The sequence below is a fragment of the Ranitomeya variabilis genome, chromosome 5, assembly GCF_051348905.1.
Source record: "Ranitomeya variabilis isolate aRanVar5 chromosome 5, aRanVar5.hap1, whole genome shotgun sequence".
NCBI lineage: Eukaryota > Metazoa > Chordata > Amphibia > Anura > Dendrobatidae > Ranitomeya > Ranitomeya variabilis.
This window is the reverse complement of record NC_135236.1, coordinates 423300427-423325770: the sequence shown is the minus strand read 5'-3', so window position 1 is coordinate 423325770 and position 25344 is coordinate 423300427. Positions and strand designations below refer to the sequence as shown.

The window sequence follows — 25344 nt, the reverse complement described above, 5'->3', positions numbered from 1 at the left end:
CATTCATCACCCTGTTTTATACGCACAAGGTTATACGCACCACGAAGATCTATCTTGGTGAACCAACTAGACCCCCTAATGCGAGCAAACAAATCAGTTAACAATGGCAAAGGATACTGAAATTTGACCGTGATTTTATTCAAAAGGCGATAATCAATACAGGGTCTCAGGGAACCATCCTTTTTAGCCACAAAAAAGAATCCTGCACCAAGAGGGGATGAGGACGGGCGAATATGTCCCTTCTCTAAAGACTCCTTTATATAACTCCGCATGGCAGCATGCTCCGGCACAGATAAATTGAAAAGTCGTCCCTTAGGAAACTTACTACCAGGAATCAAATTTATAGCACAATCACAGTCCCTATGAGGAGGTAGAGAATTGAGTTTGGGCTCCTCAAATACATCCTGGTAGTCTGACAAAAACGTAGGGACTTCAGAAGGAGTGGACGAAGCAATTGACACCACAGGAGCGTCACCATGAATTCCCTGACAACCCCAACTTGACACCGACATAGCTTTCCAATCCAGGACTGGATTATGAGTCTGCAACCATGGTAGACCCAACATGACGACATCATGCAAATTATGCAGTACAAGAAAGCGAATCACCTCCCGATGAACAGGAGTCATGCACATGGTCACTTGTGTCCAGTACTGAGGTCTATTCATAGCCAATGGTGTAGAATCAATTCCCCTTAGTGGAATAGTGAATTTTAAAGGCTCCAAATCAAAACCACAGCGCCTGGCAAATGACCAATCCATCAGACTCAGGGCGGCACCTGAATCTACAAAAGCATTAACCGGGTAAGATGACAGGGAACAAATCAGGGTAACAGACAAAATGAACTTAGGCTGTAAAGTACCAATGGTGACAGATTTATCAACCTTTTTTTTGCGCTTAGAGCATGCTGAGATAACATGAGCTGAGTCACCACAGTAAAAGCACAACCCATTTTGCCGTCTATAATTTTGCCGTTCACTTCTGGTCAGAATTCTGTCACATTGCATAGATTCAGGTGTCTGTTCAGAAGACACCGCCAAATGGTGCACAGGTTTGCGCTCCCGCAAACGCCAATCAATCTGAATGGCCAGAGTCATTGACTCATTCAGACCTGCAGGCGTAGGGAACCCCACCATGACATTCTTAATGGCTTCAGAAAGACCTTCTCTGAAATTTGCAGCCAGGGCACACTCATTCCACTGAGTAAGCACCGACCATTTCCGAAATTTCTGGCAGTACACCTCTGCTTCATCTTGCCCCTGCGAGAGGGCCAATAACGTTTTTTCAGCCTGGTTCTCAAGATTAGGTTCCTCATAGAGCAATCCAAGGGCTAGAAAAAACGCATCTACACTAAGCAATGCAGGATCCCCTGGTGCCAATGCGAAGGCCCAATCTTGGGGGTCACCACGCAAAAAGGAAATGATAATCTTAACTTGCTGAACGGCATCACCAGAGGAACGAGGTTTCAAAGAAAGAAACAACTTACAGTTGTTCCTAAAATTCAGGAACCTAGATCTATCTCCAGAAAACAACTCCGGAATAGGTATTCTAGGCTCTGACATAGGACTGTGAACAACAAAAGCCTGAATACTTTGAACCCTAGCAGCAAGATGATCCAGACTGGAAGCCAAGCTCTGGACATCCATGTCAGCAGCTGAACTCAGAGCCACACCAAGATTAAGAGGAGGAGAGAAGCTAGCCACAGCAGCTAGACACACGGCAACAAAAAAAAAAAAAAAAATTCTCAAGGCTTCTTTTCTCCTGCTTCTGCCATGCAATTAACACTTTACAGGCCGGCTGTACTGTTATGATCCCTAGTGGCGGAGGATCATAAACAGATCAGCAAGTGATTAAACTAAGGACGAGCTCTAGGGAGATGGCAACTGGACTGATCGCAAATCTGAACCTATCCAAAACAACTAGAGGTAGCCGGTGAACGTGCCTAAAAAATTCTTAGACGTCTCGAGCCAGCCTGAGGAACTAGCTACCCCTAAAGAGAAAGAAAGACCTCGCTTGCCTCCAGAGAAATAATCCCCAAAGATATAGAAGCCCCCAACAAATATTAACGGTGAAGTAAGAAGAAGGCACATACATAGGGATGAAATCAGATTCAGCAAAAGAGGCCCACTAGTACTAGAAAGCAGAAAATAGAGCAGGGGTCTATGCGATCAATAAAAAACCCTTACAAAATATCCATCCTGAGATTTCAAGAACCCACACACCAACTAACGGTGTGTGGGGAGAAACTCAGCCCACTAGAGCAACCAGCAAGCGAGGGAATTACATTTTAGCAAGCTGGAACAGAAAACATGATAAACACTGCTGATCAAAAAATGAGCAAACAAAACTTAGCTTATCCTGGATGGACTGGGAGCAAGGTAGTCAGAAGGAATCTGAGTAGCACTGATTACATCGACAGCCGGCAACAAGTGGAAGTAAAACAGAGCTATATAGGAACCTCCCAGAGGATAACGAACCAGCTGATAGCCAGAGACCAGCAGGATAACAAACAAAGCCACCAGGGGGAGCCCAAAGCAAAAGTCACACCATACCACCAGTGACCACAAGAGGGAGCCCGAAAACAGAGTTCACAACAGGCAAATCAGGACCCCCGCTTTACTGCAAAAGACATTCAGAAAGATTTAGCAGACTCTGGAGTTGTACATTGTTTTACTGTTCAGAGACACCTGCACAAATATGGCCTTCATGGAATAGTCATGAGAAGAAAACCTCTCCTGCGTCCTCACCACAAAATTCAGCATCAGAAGTATGCAAAAGAACATCTAAACAAGTTTGATACATTTTGGAAACAAGTCCTGTGGATCAATGAGGTTTGATCATTGGCCAACAATGATCAAAGGTATGTGTGGAGAAAAAAAGGTACAGGATTTCAGGAAAAGAACATTTCATCAACCATTAAAAATGGTGGTGGATCAATAATGCTTTTGGATTGTGTTGCAACCAATGGCACAGGGAACATTTCACGGGTAGAGGGAAGAATGGATTTAATGAAATTTCAACAAATTCTTGATGCAAACATAACACCATCTGTAAAGAAGCTGAAGATGAAAAGAGGATGGCTTCTACAAATGGATAATGATCCTAAACACATGTCAAAATCCACAATAGACTACCTTAAAAGGCCCTGAAGGCTTTACAATGGCCCTCACCATCCCCTGATTTGAATTCCATTGACAATCTGTGGCTAGACCTCAAAATAGTAGTGCATGCAAGACAAACCAGGAATCTCACAGAACTGGAAGAATTTTCCAAGGAAGAATGAATGAAAATCCCTCAAATAAGAATTAAAAGATTCTTGACTGGCTACAAAAGGCATTTATAAGTTGTGATACTTTCAAAAGGGGGGCTACTTGGTACTAAACATGCAGGGTTCCCAAACTTTTGCATCCTCCCACTTTAAAATGTAAAAGACTAAAATATATATCTATATATATATATATATACAATACATATGTAATGCTACTCGGAGCGGTCCATGCTAAAAGGAAATGGGAGACCAGAGACATGTCAAATGGATTCAATCAAGAAAGGGAGTGAAGATCAAGCAATTTAAATAAGTTGCGAAAACAAGGAAGCAAGAAAGGGTACAGTCTATAGAGTATCCAAGAGTTGTACACGACTGAACGGTTAGAGTCAGAATATATAATTACTTTGTCTTGTGTCCATATTCCAGGTCTGTGACCAGTTCTCTCTTTCTTCCAAGTGTACATGCTTCCTCTTCTTAGATGAAGAAAATGAAGACCTTGATGGCAAAGTTACACTGATGTTAATTGTGAAAGTAGGACACTTACACCAGGTTAACAAGGCTATGGCTATGACCATAAGTGAGTCACATTCTGATGTGGGGATCAACTCAAAAGAAAAAAGGGGTTTTAAAAGGTATCATAACTACAAGATTATCTTGTTTTTCACACTGAGAGCATTATTGGATCAACTCAAGCACAGTTCAGTTCCAGCAAACTAACGTGAACTAATGTCGGTTTCCTCAAACCACTGTGGGTCCAGGTTCATGGCTGTAAAATGTATGCTATTTTGCATATAAATTAAACTCCGCAAGAGATTGCAGATATGCTATTCAAACATTTTATGTTAACATACATATACTGCCACTTGTTACCCAATATTCCGTATATACTCAAGTATAAGCTGACCCGAGTATAAGCCGAGGCACCTAATTTTGCCACGGAAAACTGGGTAAGCTTATTGACTCGAGTATAAGCCGGTTGTCCCCTCATCCCTGTCCTGCTATGCGTGGCTTCCCCCATCGCTGTTCTGGTATGTGGCTCCCCTTTCCTGTCCTGGTATGTGGCTCCCCCGTTTTATCCTGCTATGTGTGGCTTCCTCATCCTGTCCTGGTATTTGTGACTCCCCTGTCCTGTCCTGATATGTGTGGCTCCTCCATCCTGTCCTGGTATGTGTGGCTCCCTCATCCTGTCCTGCTATGTGTGGCTCCCCCCGTCCTGTCCTGGTTTGTGTGGCTCCCCCTGTTGTATGCATGGCTCCCCCCGATCCCACATGGCTCACCCATCATTGTATGCATGGCTCACACCCCCCTTCCTACTCACCCTCCTCGCATCGTCGCTGCATCTCCGTTGTCCCAGCACGGCAGCTCTCCTGTGCCAAGCGGTCATGTGGTACCGCTCATTAAGGTAATGAATATGAGCTCCACGCCTATGGAAGTGGAGAGGTGTGCATATTCATTACCTTAATGAGCGGTACCACGTGACCGCTCAGCATAGGAAGAGTTGCCGGTGCCAGGACAGTGATGCAGCGACGGCACAAGGAGGGTGAGTATGATATCTTCTGTTAGCCGGCTCCTGCCGATGCTCCGCCGCTCCCCCTCCTCCGCCGGTTTTCTGGACAATGACTCATGTATAGTGTTGAGCATTCCGATACCGCAAGTATCAGGTATCGGCCGATACTTGCGTGTATCGGAATTCCGATACCGAGATCCGATACTTTTGTGGTATCGGGAATCGGTATCGGGATTAATATCAATGTGTAAAATAAAGAATTAAAATTAAAAATAGGGATATACTCACCTCTCCGGCGGCTCCTGGACTTTACCGCCGTAACCGGGAGCCGTTGTACCTAAGAATGCGCGCTTGAAGGGCCTTAGATGAGGTCACGGCGCTCTGATTGGTCCGTAGCGGTCGCGTGACCGCTATGCGACCAATCACAAAGCAGTGACGTCACCTAAGGTCTTTCAAGCGCTTGAAATACCTTAGAAGACGTCACTGCTTTGTGATTGGTCGCGTAGCGGTCACGCGACCGCTACGCGACCAATCAGAAGCTGCGGACGTCTTCTAAGGTATTTCAAGCGCTTGAAAGACCTTAGGTGACGTCACTGCTTTGTGATTGGTCGCGTAGCGGTCACGAGACCGCTACGGACCAATCAGAGCGCAGTGACCTCATCTAAGGCCCTTCAAGCTCGCATTCTTAGGTACAACGGCTCCCGGTTACGGCGGTAAAGTCCAGGCTGCGTCGGAGGGTGAGTATATCCCTATTTTTTATTTTAATTCTTTCTTTTACACATTGATATGGATCCCAGGGCCTGAAGGAGAGTTTCCTCTCCTTCAGACCCTGGGAACCATACAGGATACCGTCCGATACTTGGTGTCCCATTGACTTGTATTGGTATCGGGTATCGGTATCGGATTAGATCCGATACTTTGCCGGTATCGGCCGATACTTTCCGATACCGATACTTTCAAGTATCGGACGGTATCGCTCAACACTACTCATGTATAAGCCGAGGGGTGGGCATTTTCAGCACAAAAAATATGCTGAAAATCTCAGCTTATACACGAGTATATACGGTAGTTGGATTTGTAGGGCTGCTTCACAGACACTACATTACAGGTGCTTCTCACAAAATTAGAATATCATCAAAAAGTTAATTTATTTCAGTTCTTCAATAAAAAAAAGTGAAACTCATATATTATATAGAGTTATTACAAACAGAGTGATCTATTTCAAGTGTTTATTTCTGTTTATGTTGATGATTATGGCGTACAGCCAATGAAAACCCAAAAGTCATTATCTCAGTAAATTAGAATACTTTATAACATCAACTTGAAACATCATTTTAAAATCTGAAATGTTGGCCTACTGAAATGTATGTTCAGGAAATGCACTCAATACTTGATCGTGTTTCCTTTTGCATCAATTACTGCATCAGTGCGGCGTGGCATGGAGCCAATCAGCCTGTGGCACTGATGAGCTGTTATGGAAGCCCAGGTTGCTTTGATAGCAGCCTTTAGCTCTTACGCATTGTTGGGTTTGGTGTCTCTCATCTTCCTCTTGACAATACCCCATAGAGTCTCTACGAGGTTGTACAGTTTCAACTGTCTTTCACTAGGGGGACTTGTCAGGGAGTCACAAAAACACTGAACTTTAGGAAGGCAAGGTTTGACCAGCTTAGAGATGCCCTTAATCTGGTAGACTGGGACAATATCCTCAGAAATAAGAATACAGATAAAAAATGGAAAATGTTTAAGAACATCCTAAATAGGCACTGTAAGCGGTTTATACCTTGTGGGAATAAAAGGACTAGAAATAGGAAAAACCCAATCTGGCTAAACAAAGAAGTAAGACAGGCAATTAACAGTAAAAAGAAAGCATTTGCACTACTAAAGCAGGATGGCACCATTGAAGCTCTAAAAAACTATAGGGAGAAAAATACTTTATCTAAAAAACGAATTAAAGCTGCCAAAAAGGAAACAGAGAAGCACATTGCTAAGGAGAGTAAAACTAATCCCAAACTGTTCTTCAACTATATCAATAGTAAAAGAATAAAAACTGAAAATGTAGGCCCCTTAAAAAATAGTGAGGAAAGAATGGTTGTAGATGACGAGGAAAAAGCTAACATATTAAACACCTTCTTCTCCACGGTATTCACGGTGGAAAATGAAATGCTAGGTGAAATCCCAAGAAACAATGAAAACCCTATATTAAGGGTCACCAATCTAACCCAAGAAGAGGTGCGAAACTGGCTAAATAAGATTAAAATAGATAAATCTCCGGGTCCGGATGGCATACACCCACGAGTACTAAGAGAACTAAGTAATGTAATAGATAAACCATTATTTCTTATTTTTAGGGACTCTATAGCGACGGGGTCTGTTCCGCAGGACTGGCGCATAGCAAATGTGGTGCCAATATTCAAAAAGGGCTCTAAAAGTGAACCTGGAAATTATAGGCCAGTAAGTCTAACCTCTACTGTTGGTAAAATATTTGAAGGGTTTCTGAAGGATGTTATTCTGGATTATCTCAATGAGAATAACTGTTTAACTCCATATCAGCATGGGTTTATGAGAAATCGCTCCTGTCAAACCAATCTAATCAGTTTTTATGAAGAGGTAAGCTATAGGCTGGACCACGGTGAGTCATTGGACGTGGTATATCTCGATTTTTCCAAAGCGTTTGATACCGTGCCGCACAAGAGGTTGGTACACAAAATGAGAATGCTTGGTCTGGGGGAAAATGTGTGTAAATGGGTTAGTAACTGGCTTAGTGATAGAAAGCAGAGGGTGGTTATAAATGGTATAGTCTCTAACTGGGTCGCTGTGACCAGTGGGGTACCGCAGGGGTCGGTATTGGGACCTGTTCTCTTCTACATATTCATTAATGATCTGGTAGAAGGTTTACACAGTAAAATATTGATATTTGCAGATGATACAAAACTATGTAAAGCAGTTAATACAAGAGAAGATAGTATTCTGCTACAGATGGATCTGGATAAGTTGGAAACTTGGGCTGAAAGGTGGCAGATGAGGTTTAACAATGATAAATGTAAGGTTATACACATGGGAAGAAGGAATCAATGTCACCATTACACACTGAATGGGAAACCACTGGGTAAATCTGACATGGAGAAGGACTTGGGGATCCTAGTTAATGATAAACTTACCTGGAGCAGCCAGTGCCAGGCAGCAGCTGCCAAGGCAAACAGGATCATGGGGTGCATTAAAAGAGGTCTGGATACACATGATGAGAGCATTATACTGCCTCTGTACAAATCCCTAGTTAGACCGCACATGGAGTACTGTGTCCAGTTTTGGGCACCGGTGCTCAAGAAGGATATAATGGAACTAGAGAGAGTACAAAGGAGGGCAACAAAATTAATAAAGGGGATGGGAGAACTACAATACCCAGATAGATTAGCGAAATTAGGATTATTTAGTCTAGAAAAAAGACGACTGAGGGGCGATCTAATAACCATGTATAAGTATATAAGGGGACAATACAAATATCTCGCTGAGGATCTGTTTATGCCAAGGAAGGTGACGGGCACAAGGGGGCATTCTTTGCGTCTGGAGGAGAGAAGGTTTTTCCACCAAAATAGAAGAGGATTCTTTACTGTTAGGGCAGTGAGAATCTGGAATTGCTTGCCTGAGGAGGTGGTGATGGCGAACTCAGTTGAGGGGTTCAAGAGAGGCCTGGATGTCTTCCTGGAGCAGAACAATATTGTATCATACAATTATTAGGTTCTGTAGAAGGACGTAGATCTGGGGATTTATTATGATGGAATATAGGCTGAACTGGATGGACAAATGTCTTTTTTCGGCCTTACTAACTATGTAACTATGTAACTATGTAACTATGAGGTTAAGGTCAGGCAAATTTGCTAGTCAAACAAGCACAGTGATACTGTTGTTTTCAAACTATGTAATGGTACTTTTGGCAGTGTGGACAGGTGCCAAGTCCTGCTGGAGAATGACATTTCCATCTCCAAAAAGCTTGTAGGCAGAGGGAAGCTTGAAGTTCTCTAAAATGTCCTGTTAGACGGCCGCGCTGACTTTGGTCTTGATAAAACACAGTGGACCTACACCAGCAGATGACATGGGTCCCCAAACCATCACTGATTGTGGAAACTTCACACTAGACATTAAGCAACTCGGATTGTGTGCCTCTCCACTCTTCCTCCAGACTCTGGGACCTTGATTTCCAAATGAAATGCAAAATTTACTTTCATCTGAAAACAACACCTTGGACCACTGATCAACAGCCCAGTTCTTTTTCTCCTTCGCCCAGGTAAGACACTTCTGGCGCTGTCTATTGGTCATGAGTGGCTGGACATAAGGAATGGGACACTTGCAGCCCATGTCCTGAATACATCTGTGTGTGGTTGCTCTTGAAGCGATTACTCCAGCAGCAGTCCGCTCCTTGAGTATCTCCCCCAAATTTTTGAATGGCCTTTTCTTAACAATTTTTTCAAGGCTTCGGTTATCCCAGTTGCTTGTGCACCTTTTTCTACCACACTTTTTCCTTCCACTCAAGTTTCCATTAATATGCTTGGATACAGCACTCTGTGAACAGCCAGCTTCTTTACCAATGACCTTTTGTGACTTACCCTTCTTGTGGAGTGTGTCAATGACTGCTTTCTGGACATCTGTCAAGTCATCAGTCTTCCCCATCATTGTGGAGCCTAGTGAAACAGACTAAAGGTACCGTCACATTAAGCGACGCTGCAGCGATATCGACAACGATGCCGATCGCTGCAGCGTCGCTGTGTGGTCGCTGGAGAGCTGTCACACAGACAGCTCTCCAGCGACCAACGATGTCGAAGTCCCCGGGTAACCAGGGTAAACATCGGGTTACTAAGCGCAGGGCCGCACTTAGTAACCCGATGTTTACCCTGGTTACCAGTGTAAATGCAAAAAAATCCAAACAGTACATACTTACATTTCGGTGCCTGTCGCGTCCCCCGGCGTCCGCTTCCCTGCACTGTGTAAGCGGCGGCCCTAAAGCACAGCGGTGACGTCATCGCTGTGCTTTGCTTTACGGCCGGCACTGACACATTCAGTGCAGGAAGCTCTGAGCAGCAGCGCGGACGCCGGGGGACGTGACAGACATCAGAGGGTGAGTATGTAGTGGTTTTTTTTTACTTTTACAATGGTAACCAGGGTAAATATCGGGTTACTAAGCGCGGCCCTGCGCTTAGTAACCCGATATTTACCCTGGTTACCATTGTAAAACATTGCTGGCATCGTTGCTTTTGCTGTCAAACACGATGATACACGCCGATCTGACGACCAAATAAAGTTCTGGACTTTCAGCAACGACCAGCGATATCACAGCGGGATCCAGATCGCTGCTGCGTGTCAAACACAATGATATTGCTATCCAGGACGCTGCAACGTCACGGATCGTTGTCGCTCTCGTTGCAAAGTCGTTTAAGGTACCGTCACATTTAGCGACGCTGCAGCGATCTAGACAACGATCCCGATCGCTGCAGCGTCGCTGTGTGGTCGCTGGAGAGCTGTCACACAGACAGCTCTCCAGCGACCAACTATGCGAAGCCCCCTGGTAACCAGGGTAAACATCGGGTTACTAAGCGCAGGGCCGCACTTAGTAACCCGATGTTTACCCTGGTTACCAGCGTAAACGTAAAAAAAAAAAAACACTACATACTTACATTCCGGTGTCTGTCCCCCGGCCGGCTTACACAGTGCAGAGAAGCACAGCGCCGGGGGACAGACACCGGAATGTAAGTATGTAGTGTTTTGGTTTTTTTTTACGTTTACGCTGGTAACCAGGGTAAACATCGGGTTACTAAGCGCGGCCCTGCGCTTAGTAACCCGATGTTTACCCTGGTTACCAGTGAAGACATCGCTGAATCGGCATCACACACACCGATTCAGCGATGTCTACGGGAGATCCAGCGACAAAATAAAGTTCTGGCCTTTGTGCTCCGACCAACGATGGCACAGCAGGATCCTGATCGCTGCTGCCTGTCAAACTCAACGATATCGCTAGCCAGGACGCTGCAACGTCACGGATCGCTAGCGCTATCGTTCAGTGTGAAGGTACCTTTAGTGTGAAGGTACCTTTAGGGACCTTTTTAAATGCTTAAGAAGCCTTTGCAGGTGTTTTTGTTAATTATTCTAATTTACTGAGATAAAGACTTTTGGGTTTTCATTGGCTGTAAGCCATAATCATTAGCATTAATAGAAATAAACACATGAAATAGATCACTCTGTTTGTAATGACTCTATATAATATATGATTTTCACTTTTTGTAATGTAGAACTGAAATATATTAACTTTTTGATGATATTCTAATTTTGTGCTTGACCTCAGCACATTCCCACTGCACATAGTGGAGGAGTCTGGAGGGTACTTACTGTATATGACCTTCCATGTTGTTGTTCATCTATAAACCTTTGGGTTTCTTAATTGTTTTTAAATCACATCTTGTTTTACTTATCTAACTTTGAATAAAGATAATTATGTTAAATCTTGTATATTCAATGGTGATTCTTGCCTTTACACGCTACTTTCTTTTGTTTGCTCTTTAGAGGGGTTATCTACAGTGAAAGCAGTCACTCCCATTGGCATTTTTGTGTTTTGTTAGCTCACAACCTGGAATTTCACTTTTTTTTTTTTTTTTTTTGAGGGTTTGCATCAGTTCATGTACAGAACATGCGTACAACTCTGAACATTTGTTTTTCTTTTTATTGTGAAACAACAAATAGGACAAAATAAGTGAAAACTTCAGTGTGCATTCATCCCCTAAAATCAGTACTTTATTGAGCCTCCTTTTGCTGCAATTGCAGCTGCAAATCGCTTTGGATAAGTCTCGATTTGCTTTTCACATCTTGCCACTGGGACTTTTACCGATTCCTAAAGGAAAAACTGCTCCAGCTACTTCAAGTTAGATGGTTTCCTCTGGTGAACAACGATCTTCAAGTCTGACCACAGATTCTCAGTTGGATTAAGGTATGGGCTATGACTAGGCCACTCAAAAACATTTATATGTTTCCCCTTAAACCGCTCGAGTGTTGCTTTAGCAGTATGCTTTGGGTCATTGTCTTGTTGGAAGGTGAACCTTCATCTCTGTCTCAAATCACTGACAGACTGAAACAGGTTTTGCTCAAGAATGTCCCTGTATTTTGCACTATCCATCTTCCACTCGACTCAGACCCTTTTTCTTGTCTCTGCTGCTGAAAAAATTCCCTACAGCATGATACTGCCGCCACCATGTTTCACTGGTGTTCCTGGGGTGATGAGCTGTGTTGGTTTGGGGCCAGACATAGTGTTTACCTTGGTGACCATTTATCTTGAGACCATTATTGGTCTCATATAACCACAGCACCTTACTCCATAATTTTGGGGAGTCTCCCACATGTCTTTTAGCAAACTCAAAATGAGCCTTTCACTTTTTGTGTGTAAGTAAAGGCTTTTTTCTGCCTACTCTACCGTAAAGGCTAGCTTGATGGAGTATATGCGATGCCTGCTAGGGCCGCAGGGTATTCAGGCCAGATTGGCAGTTCTTCAGGGGGTTGTCAAGGCAGCAGTGACCTGGTCGGTGGCCCTGGACGCACAATAAAAATGATAAGAGAAGGTTAGTAGGGGATTTAGCGTGACGCCACCTGTGATGATTGACAATGAGTGGCCAACGCTGCTTAAGGAGACCGCTGGGGCCGATGGTGACGCAGCTGGGATGGTTCTGCTCCCCACAGGTGGAGCGGGGCCTCGGGGCTACCGGTATAGTTTTGTAAGGGGATCGTGGACGTTGGGGTGCAGGACTGAGGGTGCAGGAAATGACTGGAGGACACAAGAACTGTAGTTTTCTTTACCTTTACTTGGTAGCTGAAGGCGCAGTCCGGGACACAGGTAACAGGTGATGATGGGGTCCGGGCAGCCTGGAAACAACTTAAAGATCCACCCAGCCAGGTGCATTCATTTGCCTTCCTGCTGCGCTCTCTCTTAGGTCCTTGCTGCTTAAAGCTCTGCTTAAGTTCCTCTCCTGTGTGTTGCTGTCATGTCGGACGCTGTTCAGACCAGGTCGTTCGACAGACAGCTGTAATTCCGCTTTTGACCACTATGCGCTCATTGGCGTCGGCTAGATTTTATCTAGCTGGTCCGGGGTTAATTTACCTGGCGCTCGGATTGGAAGCTGGGCCATGCCCACTGCCTTTAAATAGTTCTCCTGAACATTGGGCGTCGCCGATTATAGCTTCTGTCTTGTGCGTTGTTATGTCGGTCTGGAGTGGTGAGCTAGTAGTTGGAGTATCGTTGCTGGTGGTGTATTTCCCTTTGTCTTATTTACTCCTTCCTATATTTGTATTTATTTTGCCCTGTGCACTTATTGTGTATTCCTGAGTGACTGCGGCGTGGTGTATATTTTTCCGTTATCCTTGTCTGTGCTAACTGTGGGTATTGGTGTATTATCGTTTCACTGGGTGGCGCGCGGTGGTTTCAGCCTAGGGTTGAAACAGGAGACAGGGTGAGGTTCGAGGCCTAGACATGCACTCCATCAGTGTAAACTCTAGGTAGAGGGTCAGTCAGGATTTCCCTAGTCTGAGGGAAATTGCAGGGGCCCGGGTTATTTGCTCTTGCCCACCTAGTCCTCCCGTGACAGTTGCTTCTAACCTGTATGGCAGATAGCGTGAGCCAATCACGAGCGCTGCCTTCTCACTGGCGGCCCCGGGCTCTTGGTCTGCTGGGGTGCCTCTGGGTGTTCGGTGTAGCCAGGGTGCTAGCTGTCCCTTGCCCTTCAGATTCAGCTGTCGGGGCGTACAGCACCCACACAGCCAATGACTCTGGCATCCTCTTTGTCAGCGCTCTGTTCTGGGGTGAGCTTGGCTACAGCTCCACTCTCCAGGTTCTCCTCGTCTGCTCTCCTCTCACTCTCAGACTCGATTCAGACTAACTAATTCTGCCTCCATGCCAGAACTTATAGGGAAGCTTTCCTGAAACCGGGTCTTAGAGCTTCCCCTTCTGGTCTGGAGTATGAAAAGTGTTGGATGCTGGTGTTACCTGGTAAGGGGACCCCTCCTTGCTTCCAGGCATGACATCACCCCCCTGTGAGGGAGGCAATGCCACTGTGGCAACCCGACTCCTGGGGTGCCACATATACGGCTTTTTGTGGCTGTATAGACAGATTCTCCAGTCTCCACTTGGGAACTCTGTAACTCCTTCAGGGTTACCTTTGGTATCTGTGCTGCTTCTCTGATTAATGCCCTCCTTGCCGGGGCTGAGAGTTTTGGTGGGTGACCCTCTCTTGGCAGGTTTGTTGTGGAACCATGTTCTTTCCATTTGATGATAATGGATTTGATGGTGCTCCGGTGGATCATCAGAGATTGGTATATTTTTTTACAACCCAACTCTGACTTGTACTTCTCAACAACTTTGTCCCTGACTAGTTTGGAGATCTTCTTGGTCTTCATGGTATTGTTTGGTTAATGGTGCATCTTGCTTAGTGGTGTTGCAGCCTCTGTGGCCTTTCAGAAAAGGTGCGTACAGTATATACTGACAGACCATATGGCACTTAGATTGTACATAGGTGGACTTCCTGTCACTAGGCATGTGACTTGTGAATTTAATTGCTTGCACCAGAAATTTTTAGTGTCTTCATAGCAAAAGGGGCAAATACATATGCACATGCCAATGTTTAGTTGTTTGATCCCATAAATTTAATTTATATTTTCAAACAGGTTGTAATGTAGCAAAATAGGTAAAACATCAAGGGGTGAATATTTTCGCAAGCCACTGTAGCCTTTGAGAAGAATTTGAAACCACAGCATACGTGATAACGTAACATCTTACAAGTGGTTGGTACTAGCCAGTCAGTTGCCTCAGTGGTCACGTGCCATATTACTGGCATCATTGCTCGGTGATAGGAGCCATGGTACTTGTAATATGGCGCTTGAAAGCTGCAGCAACTACGTATCTGCCGCTTGTAAATAAAGACCGGGGGGACTGCTGGTCGGTTACTTCTACACTGGATTGCTACAGGAAAGAAGAGGTGATTGAACTCTATTTTGTTATTTATCACATCTGCTGCAGTTAAATATTTAGTACAACATGAGAAAAAAATGAGGTCAGATGGAAATGGTTTAGTCATTTCCTCACAATCTAAAAGGAAATCTTTCTTTAATTTTGATAGCATTTTTATAAAAGAGAAATCTGCTCTAGGTTTGTACATGGAGTGTTACTTGTGCCAAGTGCCAACTACTTGCCTATCATTTTCTGCAGCTCTATGGGAAAATGTTGCAAGCCAAAAACCTGCTAGAGGGCATTTTTAGGAAAAACAATGAGGTCTATTACTACAGTGCCATCTAGTGGTAAAAAAAAACCTTGTGAGTTTCCTGCTTCCAAATGTACGCAATGAATGGCTCTATAGGCAGACAATAAGCATAGACCTATAAAACTGTGGTGTCTGGTCATGCAAAGTTTCAGCCATTTTAAAACAATGAAAACAAATGTACAAATGGACAATGAATTAGCTCTATTTAAATAAAGCCATAATATGAATCTATCTGCACAATTTACATCACAGAATTGACTGTCATAGAAGACATGTATGGGACTCTGAGCAAGTACTGATCATCAAGCATAAGAATCACACTATAGTGGCTTAATGCTACCTGCTGCTGGGAGAGACGCTCTGCTGAATATATGGATAGTTAGATTCCATGCAAGATGGTGAAGAAGAGCCATTCCAAGCTAACCCTTGGCTGTTCACTTTCATACAAGTGTTCTGTGACGCGGGAAGGGAATGGCCACCAGGGTTTGGTGACTGCTCCATGTATCTGCAGGATCCTGAAGAATTTGTGGAAATTGAGGGTTGTAGTCCATTAGGCCAGTAAGTAGGGTGGATTCGACCTGAAATAGAAAGACATGCTGAGGAGATTTTGTGATCCTTATACCTCTGATGGCCATTTTTATTAAGAGGAACCTGTCATTAGATACATGCTGCCAATGACAGGCAGCGAGAATCAGCGCCTGGCTACATCACATGCAGAATCAGAACATGGCTGCAGAATTACTGCCAGGTATGTTTTTCTCTGAAGTGTTCTGGCATTTCAGAGAGGACATGGATTGAAAAGGCGGCTGGGGGATAGTAGACACCTGATTAGTCTGGTGCAATTCCCAGCCAGTTTCTCCCTGCATTGTTCCAGGTGATAGACAGGTCTCTCCCTATGTAAATGCAAGAGAGAGACTCGTCAATCAACTGGAGTTGGGTAGGGATCACATCAGACAGGTCTCTACCTATAGTCTCCTGCTGATTTTCTCTGAAACACTGCTGCATTCCAGATTACAATCATACCTAGCTACATTTGCGCAGCCAGGCTCTGATTCATACTGGCCATGATCTAGTTAGCATGAATCTGATGACAGATTCAGTATGATGGTCCCCACAGACCACCACCCTCCACAAAGTATGATGGCCCCCACAGTGCCTCACACACATTATGATGTCCTATATAGCTGCCCACACACAATATCATACCCCACATACAATATGATACCCCCCTCAGGCACCCACACAGTATGATGGTGCCCCCAGCACCCCACACACAGTATGATAGTGCCCCCAACACCCCACACACAGTATGATGGTGCCCCCAGCACCCCACACACAGTATGATGGTGCCCCCAGCACCCCACACACACAATATGATGGTGCCCCCAGCACCCCACACACACAGTATGATGGTGCCCCCAGCACCCCACACACACAGTATGATGGTGCCCCCAGCACCCCCCACACACAGTATGATGGTGCCCCAGCACCCCACACACACAGTATGATGGTGCCCCCAGCACCCCACACACAGTATGATGGTGCCCCCAGCACCCCACACACACAGTATGATGGTGCCCCCAGCACCCCACACACACAGTATGATGGTGCCCCAGCACCCCACACACACAGTATGATGGTGCCCCCCACCCTACACACAGTATGATGGTGCCCCAGGACCCCACACACAGTATGATAGTGCCCCAGCACCCCACACACACAGTATGATGGTGCCCCCAGCACCCCACACACACAGTATGATGGTGCCCCCAGCACCCCACACACATAGTATGATGGTGCCCCCAGCACCCCACACACACAGTATGATGGTGCCCCCAGCACCCCACACACACAGTATGATGGTGCCCCCAGCACCCCACACACAGTATGATGTCCCTTACAACCCTCCATACAGTGTGATGATTCTCATAAAACCCCACATAGTATGATACCCCCCACACAACATGATGGCATCCCAACCCACACATTATATGATGGCCTCAATAGTGTCTCTAATCAGTATGATAGCTTCCATAGCTTCCACAGTCTATCAAACCTTATGTCCCTCACAGCCTCCCTACCATGAGGAATCAGATACCGTCAAAGCCAGGCGAGGGCCCAACCTTAACTCATATAGGCTATGTGGTCTGCCACTATCAGCAGTACACCACTGTTCCTTTTAATAAGTAGAGAATTATCAAGATGGTAGTACTGCCTTTAAAGTCAACAAGTGGCACTGATTTATACTTTTAGCTTGCAGTAAAGTCCATAAAATAAGGTCATCCAGTAAAAAAGTAGCACATAAAATTATATAGCGAACTGAACCCTGGCCCTGGTTATTTATTAACAAAATGAATTAGAGTTTGTATTTTGTAAATGTCTGATGTAATAAGTGTAAGATTGGCCATGTAATGTAGTAAACAATTCATGAAACAGAAGTCATAATGGGGGTTCTCTAATCTCTCATAAATAAAGCCTAATTATCTTATAATAAATGTTCTGCGATATACCTTCTGTTTCATCTCCATATTAAATTCTCCAGTTACATTATTAGTGAAACATTCTTTATTTGAAGACTGAAAATTATCATTTTGTGCTTTTTACTTTAAAAGTATTTGTCTAGGTATGAGACAGGTTTCTGCTGCCTTCTTTGAGTTCTTAGAGGGTTGTGTAGATCAGCTATTCTCAAACTGTGAGAGGCTGTTTTTACAAAAGTTTTAAGTACAGCAATTATTTGTTAAGCAACATACTTGACTCCTTCAGGGCTGATTTTAATGTTTTGAAAGAGTAAGTGATTAAAAGTTTTCATTTTGAGCAAGTTTTTGACAATTGGTACCAAGACTGGACATAAACATGTTCTTTGTAGTAGGGTTCCAGTAGATTCAGAATCCCTGGTATATATTGATGTATTATGACAAACTCTATGAACCCCATGGATTGTATGGAGCATAAGACTCTTAATGCAACTAACACTGTCCACATTCACTCACATCAAAAAGGACTTATTCAAAAAAGGTGAAGATAGAATAAAGATAAGCGAGCACTAAAATGCTCAGATGCTCGTCACTTGAACCAAGCAATTCCTAATACTCTCATGCTCGTATCGAGTACTGAGTATAATGGGAGATAATGGGAAACAAGCATTTTTCCAGCAGACTCTACAAAAGCGCTGCCCCCTTTTGTACGCGTGGTGATTGTGCCTGTGTTCATTGAACACATGCGGAATCACCGCATCCTATACATAGACTGTGCTATTTATCTTGCGGAGACTGAGCGTCTCCACGAGATAAATAGACATGCTGCAGTCTAAAAAGACGCGCCGCATGTTCGGTTACGCAGATCTGCCACCTGTGTGTTTGTATGCATAGTGGAGATGGGATTTCATAAAATCCCCTCCACTATGCTGTAACATCTGGACGCTGCCGATTGGACGCTGCGGCTGTACGCAGCATCCAATCCACAGCAAATACTGAAGGAATACGCCCCGTGGAAGCATACCCTAAAAGTGCCTGCCAAAAATTACAAGCAGGGACATCCATACACCCTTGAAGGTAACAACTGGACTGCCTCATTAAGAGAATGTACACCTGTAGCAGGCTAATTTTGTTTTTTATTTTAAACCAACGAAATGTCACACAAAGCATGTTCTACAGTAATATGACAATGGCCAATTTTTTTCAACAAAAATGTTTTGTGAACTGTACCAGGCCAAGCATTTTTAAAAATTTTTAACCCACCTTAGTTTTACACAAAATGCATTAAACTGTATGCATAAATCATTGAGTCCATAAACATTTTTGGAAGTTTTTTTAGTTTAATATACCAGCGAAATGTAACAAGAACCGTGTTACAGTGTATGGATGTATCATTGAATCCATGAAAAGTTTTGAAAGATATTTTGTGAGGTTAATATCGGAGCAAAATGTAACAAGAACTGCATTAGTGTGTATGAATGAATCCATAAAAAGTTTTGGAATTGTTATTTAACACCAAAATGTAACAAAAAGCATGTAATACCATATGGATCTGTAATTGAATCAATAAAAAAATTCAATTTTTTTTAGTTTTATATAACACCGAAATGTAACAGAAATCGCATAAAACTGTGTGGATGAGCGATTGAATCCAGGCAAATTTCTCACTGCTTTTTTGTAGTGTTATATATACCACTGAAATGTACCTAAGAACAAGTAATACTATATGGATGAGCAATACAATACCGAAAAAAAATTGACGACTTGTTTTGACGGTTATATACTAACAAAATGTACCCAAAACATGTAATACTCTATGGATAAGCAATATAATACCAAATAAATTTAGAACAATTTTTTGGAGGACTAGATACCACCAAAATTGTTCCAATAACATGTTTTTTATGTGACCATCTTTACTCAAAGAATAATGAATCAAATGATCAGGGACTGGAAAAAACTTCTAGTTGTCCATGGTCTCACCTCCCCTGTAGCTGAAATTCTGGAGATTTTCCAATGATGGGGGGTGCCATTGTAAAATGGCAATGAGTGTGGAGCGCCCACCAGGGCCGTGGGGCACTCGGTACCGGGTCCGGTGGTCATTAAAGGGGTGGTCACGGTGGCAGTGACCTGGTCTGTGGCCCTGGGCATCCAAGTAAAAGGGAAAGGACTTTAAAGGGGATGTTGAATAAAGTTTGTTTGTGATGCCACCTGTGGTACTCGGTCAGGGGTGACAGATGCTGCTTAAAGTGGTCCACTTCTGTGATGTTATGGCAGCAAGGATGGTATGGCTTCCCACAGGTGAAGCTGGGTCCCCAGGGCTCCCAGCGTAGTAAGAAACAGAGGACACAAGTTGCAGCCTCTTTACCTCTTTACTCTAGAATTCAGGCAGCCACAGTCCAGGGTACCGGATCACAGGTACTCGTATGGTCCAGCCAGCTTGTAAGCGAATCTGGAATCCCCCCAACCAGGTGGGGTTGGAAGCCTTCCTTCTAGCACTGCGTTGTAGTCCCTTGCTGTCTTAGGCCTCACACAAAGTCCTCACATTTTCTCACTGTCCCCCTTTAGGTACGACAATACCCGTATGACAGGTAACTCGAGCCTTTTTACAGGGTCTCTCAGATGACACCGGATTCTATCTGCTACTGTGTCTTCGGGTGTTAATGGTGGACAGGTGACTTGAAATCTAGCTGTCTGTCGGTTTCTGCCGTGGGGCATAGATTTACCTCCACAACCTCGGTCTTCTGGCTACCAGAATTCTGCGCTTCAGGGTGGTGGAAGCTCAGTCGCAGCTTCCCTCCAGCTCTTTACTCTCCTTCGCTCCACTTCCCCTCTCAGTCTCCTACAGACTGCTCTGTTCTCATTCCTTCCAAGAGCTGCAGCACCTCATTTGGCTGCACGGCCCCAGCTTTCCTCTCAGACTCTCTCCGTCTGCTTCCACTCTGCTATGTCAGACTCCTCTCTCTGTCTCTCCCTCCGACAGACTAACTCCTCCTTCAGACCAGAATATATATTATCTAGGGAAGCTCCCCTGAATCCGGGTTCAGTGCTCCCCCTTCTGGCCTGGAGTCAGAACAGTGTTGTATGTGCTGAATACCTGATAAAGGGATCCTTCCTTGCTTCCAAGCATGACATCACTCTCCCCGTGAGGAAAGCAAGACCACTGTAACAACCGATTACCTGGGGTGTTACAAGGGGATAAGGTCCCATTACGGACAACTTTTTAATGCATATTGGTGGTCGTTAAGGGGTAAATGTCTAAAAGGATCTGTTGCATAACTGATACAAAGTGAAGCGGAGAACCCCCTTGCGTGTTATGGGGTCCATCTGAGTTCCCTTATCTGTCAACTTTTACAGTGCGGAAAAAAATGTTACACATTAGGAAACTGAGACACTACTCATAATAAGCAATGGGGCCCCTCTGCTTTGTGTGCATCATTTATGCAGCCAATTTATTTTAGGAATTAATTTTGTTTGTTTTTAAAGGGAATCTATCACCAGGTTTTTGCCATCTATTCTGAGAGCAGCAAAATGTAAAGACCGATGCCCTGATTCCAGCAATGTGTCACTTACTGGGCTGCTTGCTTTAGTTTTGATCAAATCACTGTGTAATCAGCAAGAGATTATCACTGCTGAATAGTAAACCTGTACATGTAGTCTATATTCATAAGCTTTCTGCCTATGCACAATGTACACAGAAAGCTGTCAATCTGTGATCTGAGTGAGGTTATACAAAGCATTCAGAGATATATTTGCAACAAATAAAACAGGGATTTTATAAAAAATACATCACGCAGCCAAATAAGGGTTACATCACTGGCATCAAGGTCTCTGCTCTTATATCATGGGATATAATTGTTGGCTTTGATTATTCTCCTTAGTAGTTAGAACGTGAACTCTTCACTAGTAATATTAGATCTTACTTACCATTGATTTGTGGTGGTGAACATGGCTCTGATCCAGAATCAGGTGGGGAGTCTGGTAATCTGGTTTATAGTAGAGAATAAGATTATCATTGAATAGCTCATTACACAAAATCTGCTAATTGAATCACTTAGCTGCGACTGTAGAAAAAATCAGAATAGTACATATATGTAGATTGTAACTCCCACTCTTTATTACATTGCTCCATGTCATGTACCCTAATAAATGATTTCTGGAATGTAATACAAGATCTAATAGTTGCTCCAAAGTCACATTCTGTGATAATGGTGCTTGTAATTCAGATTTTCTAAACATACTAAGAATATTCCCCCACTACAATTACCTGCTGATCAGTGTGTGGGCTTTACATCAGATAACTGTCATTAACCTCAAAGTTCTCAGAAATAACTGCATGAAAGATAGCATAAAAGCAATGTACATAGTTCAGAGCAATAAAATGGAAGAAAAGCCATAAAAGTACCTGGCTTTTCAGGACAATATTTTTCTTACAATTTATGGGAAGAAACTCAAAACTTAAAATGGATAATTTTAGTTTCCTAAATGATCTACCTTATATTCCTTCTCCACAAATACTGTAAGTGATAACTGTATGATCGCTGGGTGGGGGTCTCACTGCTGGAAATAATGATGGTCATGTACTGTATGTGCTCTATGGCTCCATTCACACAGAGAATCTTGAGACCCCTGTTCTTGCGATCGAGGGGGGTGGCCTAGTGGTCAGATCCCAGCAACCATATATTTATTTGATATCCCCTACATAGATGATAATACATGTATTTAGTGGGAAATCCCCATTAAAGTCTAAGACTGCTATGAGTTTGGAAAAAAATAAATAACTTACACATGATGCCTGCGTTATCTATGAAACACAAAATTGTGTTTATAATAATGCAGGTTATACTTTTTTCATACCAAAAACATATAAAGAAATATTCCCAAAGTAGGACTATTTAAGATACTTCAGCATTCAACATACGAATGAATAATTAAATGACACTAGTCACTGTAAATATTTGTCACCCAGCAATCTCCATCAGTCTCATAGCCATTGAATGGAGCGGTAGAGTGTTATCACCTTCGTCCTCCTCCAGAATAGGGATCTCAGACCCTTGGTTTACTGATCTTGGGGGTGCTAGCAATCGCAGCTCCAATTACCATACATTCATCAGCGGCCAACAAAGTGCCTTTTTTTAATAAGGAAATGTTAAAGAATGTTTCCCCTATTCCTTGTCCCAAGAACCAATATAAGGTGCACCGTGGCTTCTTTTACTTGACACCAAAAAAATTTGACATGCAGGATCTTTTGTTTCCATGTTAGATTATCAGCTGCCACCTCTGGACACCTCTGTCCAAGGCCAGGGTCACACGGCTGTTGATTCTCTCATGCGAGAGAATCGAGGCGATTATGCTAATAACATTCGGCTCAAACTCTGCAATTCTTGCATGAGAGAATCGTATCACATGTACGGAGAAGACGGATAACTTAATTTCTCCATCTTCTCCATTGTCTCTGTCCATGGATGTCGGACTGCACTTGGATGACATCTGAGTGCAGTCCGATGTTTCACATGTACCCATAGACTCGTGATCTGATCTTCAGATGGACCCGCAGCATGCTGACGTTGTTCTCTCATGCCGATACCGGATAAGAAAAAAGTTGAAGATCTGCACTGCCACATAGTATAACCCTGGGCCAAATGTTATTAGATAAAACATCACGTAGCACTCGGCCGTGTTATACGCTCATGTGAGCGAGCTCTTACAGTGGCTTATTCTTCCACTCCCATTGACAAACCCTACAAATATGCTTATCAATAACATTTGTATGGGTTTAGCCATCTTTAACGAGTAGATCTACCGAAAGTGATGTGTAAGGTATTTAAATCTAGTTGTAATTAGCAGTTCTATTTTTCTCCACAATTTAAACATTTCAGATAAATCTTCTTTCTAGCTCATTGTAACAAAAGATTATTTTCTTTGAGGATAGGTGTTTCCCTCCAAGAAAAACAGTCTGATTATTCTGATCAGACTTTGATCAGAGTAGCATCAGTTTTTCTCAGAAAAAAAAGCTTCTCCACCCTCTCTATTTTGTCAGTCCGTAAAAATCTGACCACACTTCGATGTCGTCTGAGACGGATGTTTTTCAATGATTTTGATCTGACACTCAGGTCAAAATTGCACATGTCACCGACAAGGGCACAGCCCTATAGAATATCATGGGTAACCACAGAGAGCACTCACGAGCACTAAGGGCTCATACTCACATGCGAGAAATTCGGATGAGTCTTGCACGTCAATACCCGGCACTCAGGAGCAGAGCGGGCTGCTGCATGTATTGGTATGCGGCCACATGCTCCGATCTGAATGCCGGGTGCAGTGCCGGGTATTGAAGTGCGAGACTCATCCGAGTTTCTCGCATGTGAGTATGAGCCCTAAGACAGAGAAAGACAGTATACATATATAGTGTATATATATATATATATATATATATATATATATATATATATAGATAGATATAGATAGATATATATATATATACTGAAAAGAATATAATACAGCAATTGATTGGTTTACCTAATCAAGTTTTACGATGGTTCCATGAGCACAGCAGAATGCATACAGAAAGACGACTATATAGACTACACAGAGATAAGAAAACACACGATTATCACTTACAATGTTCCAAATGCATAGTCACTGCTGATATATTGCTCCAACATGCTCGTATCCACCATAGGATTATCCAAGGCTCTGTGTACATCCTGGCCTGCAAGATCATACAAAACTAAGTGTTGTCAGGCAATATGAGCTGTATTTGTAAGAAAATACTGACAGTAGCAATACTGATCATTTATGTGCACCAATAAATACAGTCAGAGAGATGAATGGAACCTGTCACAATGAAAATGACGCCCAATCTGCAATCGCCATGCTATGGAGCGGGGGAGCGGAGCAGATTGATAAATGTTTTTGTGAGAAAAACTCATATACCCTGTGTATTAATTATTTAATCCTCCGCTCTCTAGTCATCTAGTTTTCAATGGACATGTCTCCAGATGTTTTGCATGAACACATGATCCGTGAAAAAAAACCTCACATAAATAGCACCATAGATTATAATGGGTACGTGTTGTATATGTGAAAAATGAATACAACACAAACGCGCAATGGACGTCTGAATGAGGCCTAACTCGGGGTGACCATGGGCACTCGGAAATTTCACGCACGTGTGTATGCAGACTAAATAAACTTGATCGCTAGAATTAGACATGAAGCGATTGAGCAGCACGGAGGCTCAGTGGTTAGCACTGTAGCCTTGCAGCGCTGGAGTCCTGGGTTCAAATCCTGGAGCGCCCCCAGACGCAGGGCCGCGGGGTACTCTTTACCGGGCCTCTCAGTCTCAGTCCTGGGGCTGTCACGGTGGCTAGACCCGGTCCGTGACCCTGCTAAGGGGCGTCCAATGAAAGGTGTGATGCAAGTCGCGATGAATAACGAGGACACAGGGTTGCAGTCTCTTTACCTCTTTACTGAAGTCTTCAGGATCCGCAATCCAGAGTACTGCTAACAGGGCTGGCTGAGACCGGCCGGTCCGAAGGCACATCCAGAGTTTCCTTTGCAGGTGGAAATCAGTGCCTACCTTCTAGCGCCTGTGTGTTGTAGTACCTCCCTGCTGAGCACCACGGGATAGTCCTCACAACTGTTGTGTCTGCTTCTGATGTTCTTTCTCACAACTCTCGTTTCTGTTCTGATGTTCTTCTCCGTCCGCTAGATGATATGGATAGGATGCACCCGTATGACAGGTAGGCCTGGAGTTCTTCCGGGACCCTAGCGTCGCCCCTCTCCCACAATTGCCCCCTATGTCTGCTT

At 43.7% G+C, this 25344-nt stretch overlaps 1 protein-coding gene across 2 annotated transcripts in view; it reads right to left on the bottom strand.

The window, feature by feature from the left end:
- The window catches only part of MYRFL (myelin regulatory factor like), a 365303-nt gene that overhangs the window by 218892 nt on the left and 121067 nt on the right, over positions 1 to 25344 (bottom strand). The window contains exons 2-5 of one of the 2 annotated variants that reach the window (XM_077265271.1): positions 24154 to 24244; positions 21460 to 21518; positions 15399 to 15636; positions 3672 to 3763 (exon numbers count right to left, since the gene is read on the bottom strand). In XM_077265271.1, the coding sequence (XP_077121386.1) occupies positions 3672 to 3763; positions 15399 to 15636; positions 21460 to 21518; positions 24154 to 24244 (480 nt within the window). The remainder of the gene's footprint in view (positions 1 to 3671; positions 3764 to 15398; positions 15637 to 21459; positions 21519 to 24153; positions 24245 to 25344) is intronic. The other variant, XM_077265272.1, reaches the window with a different exon arrangement.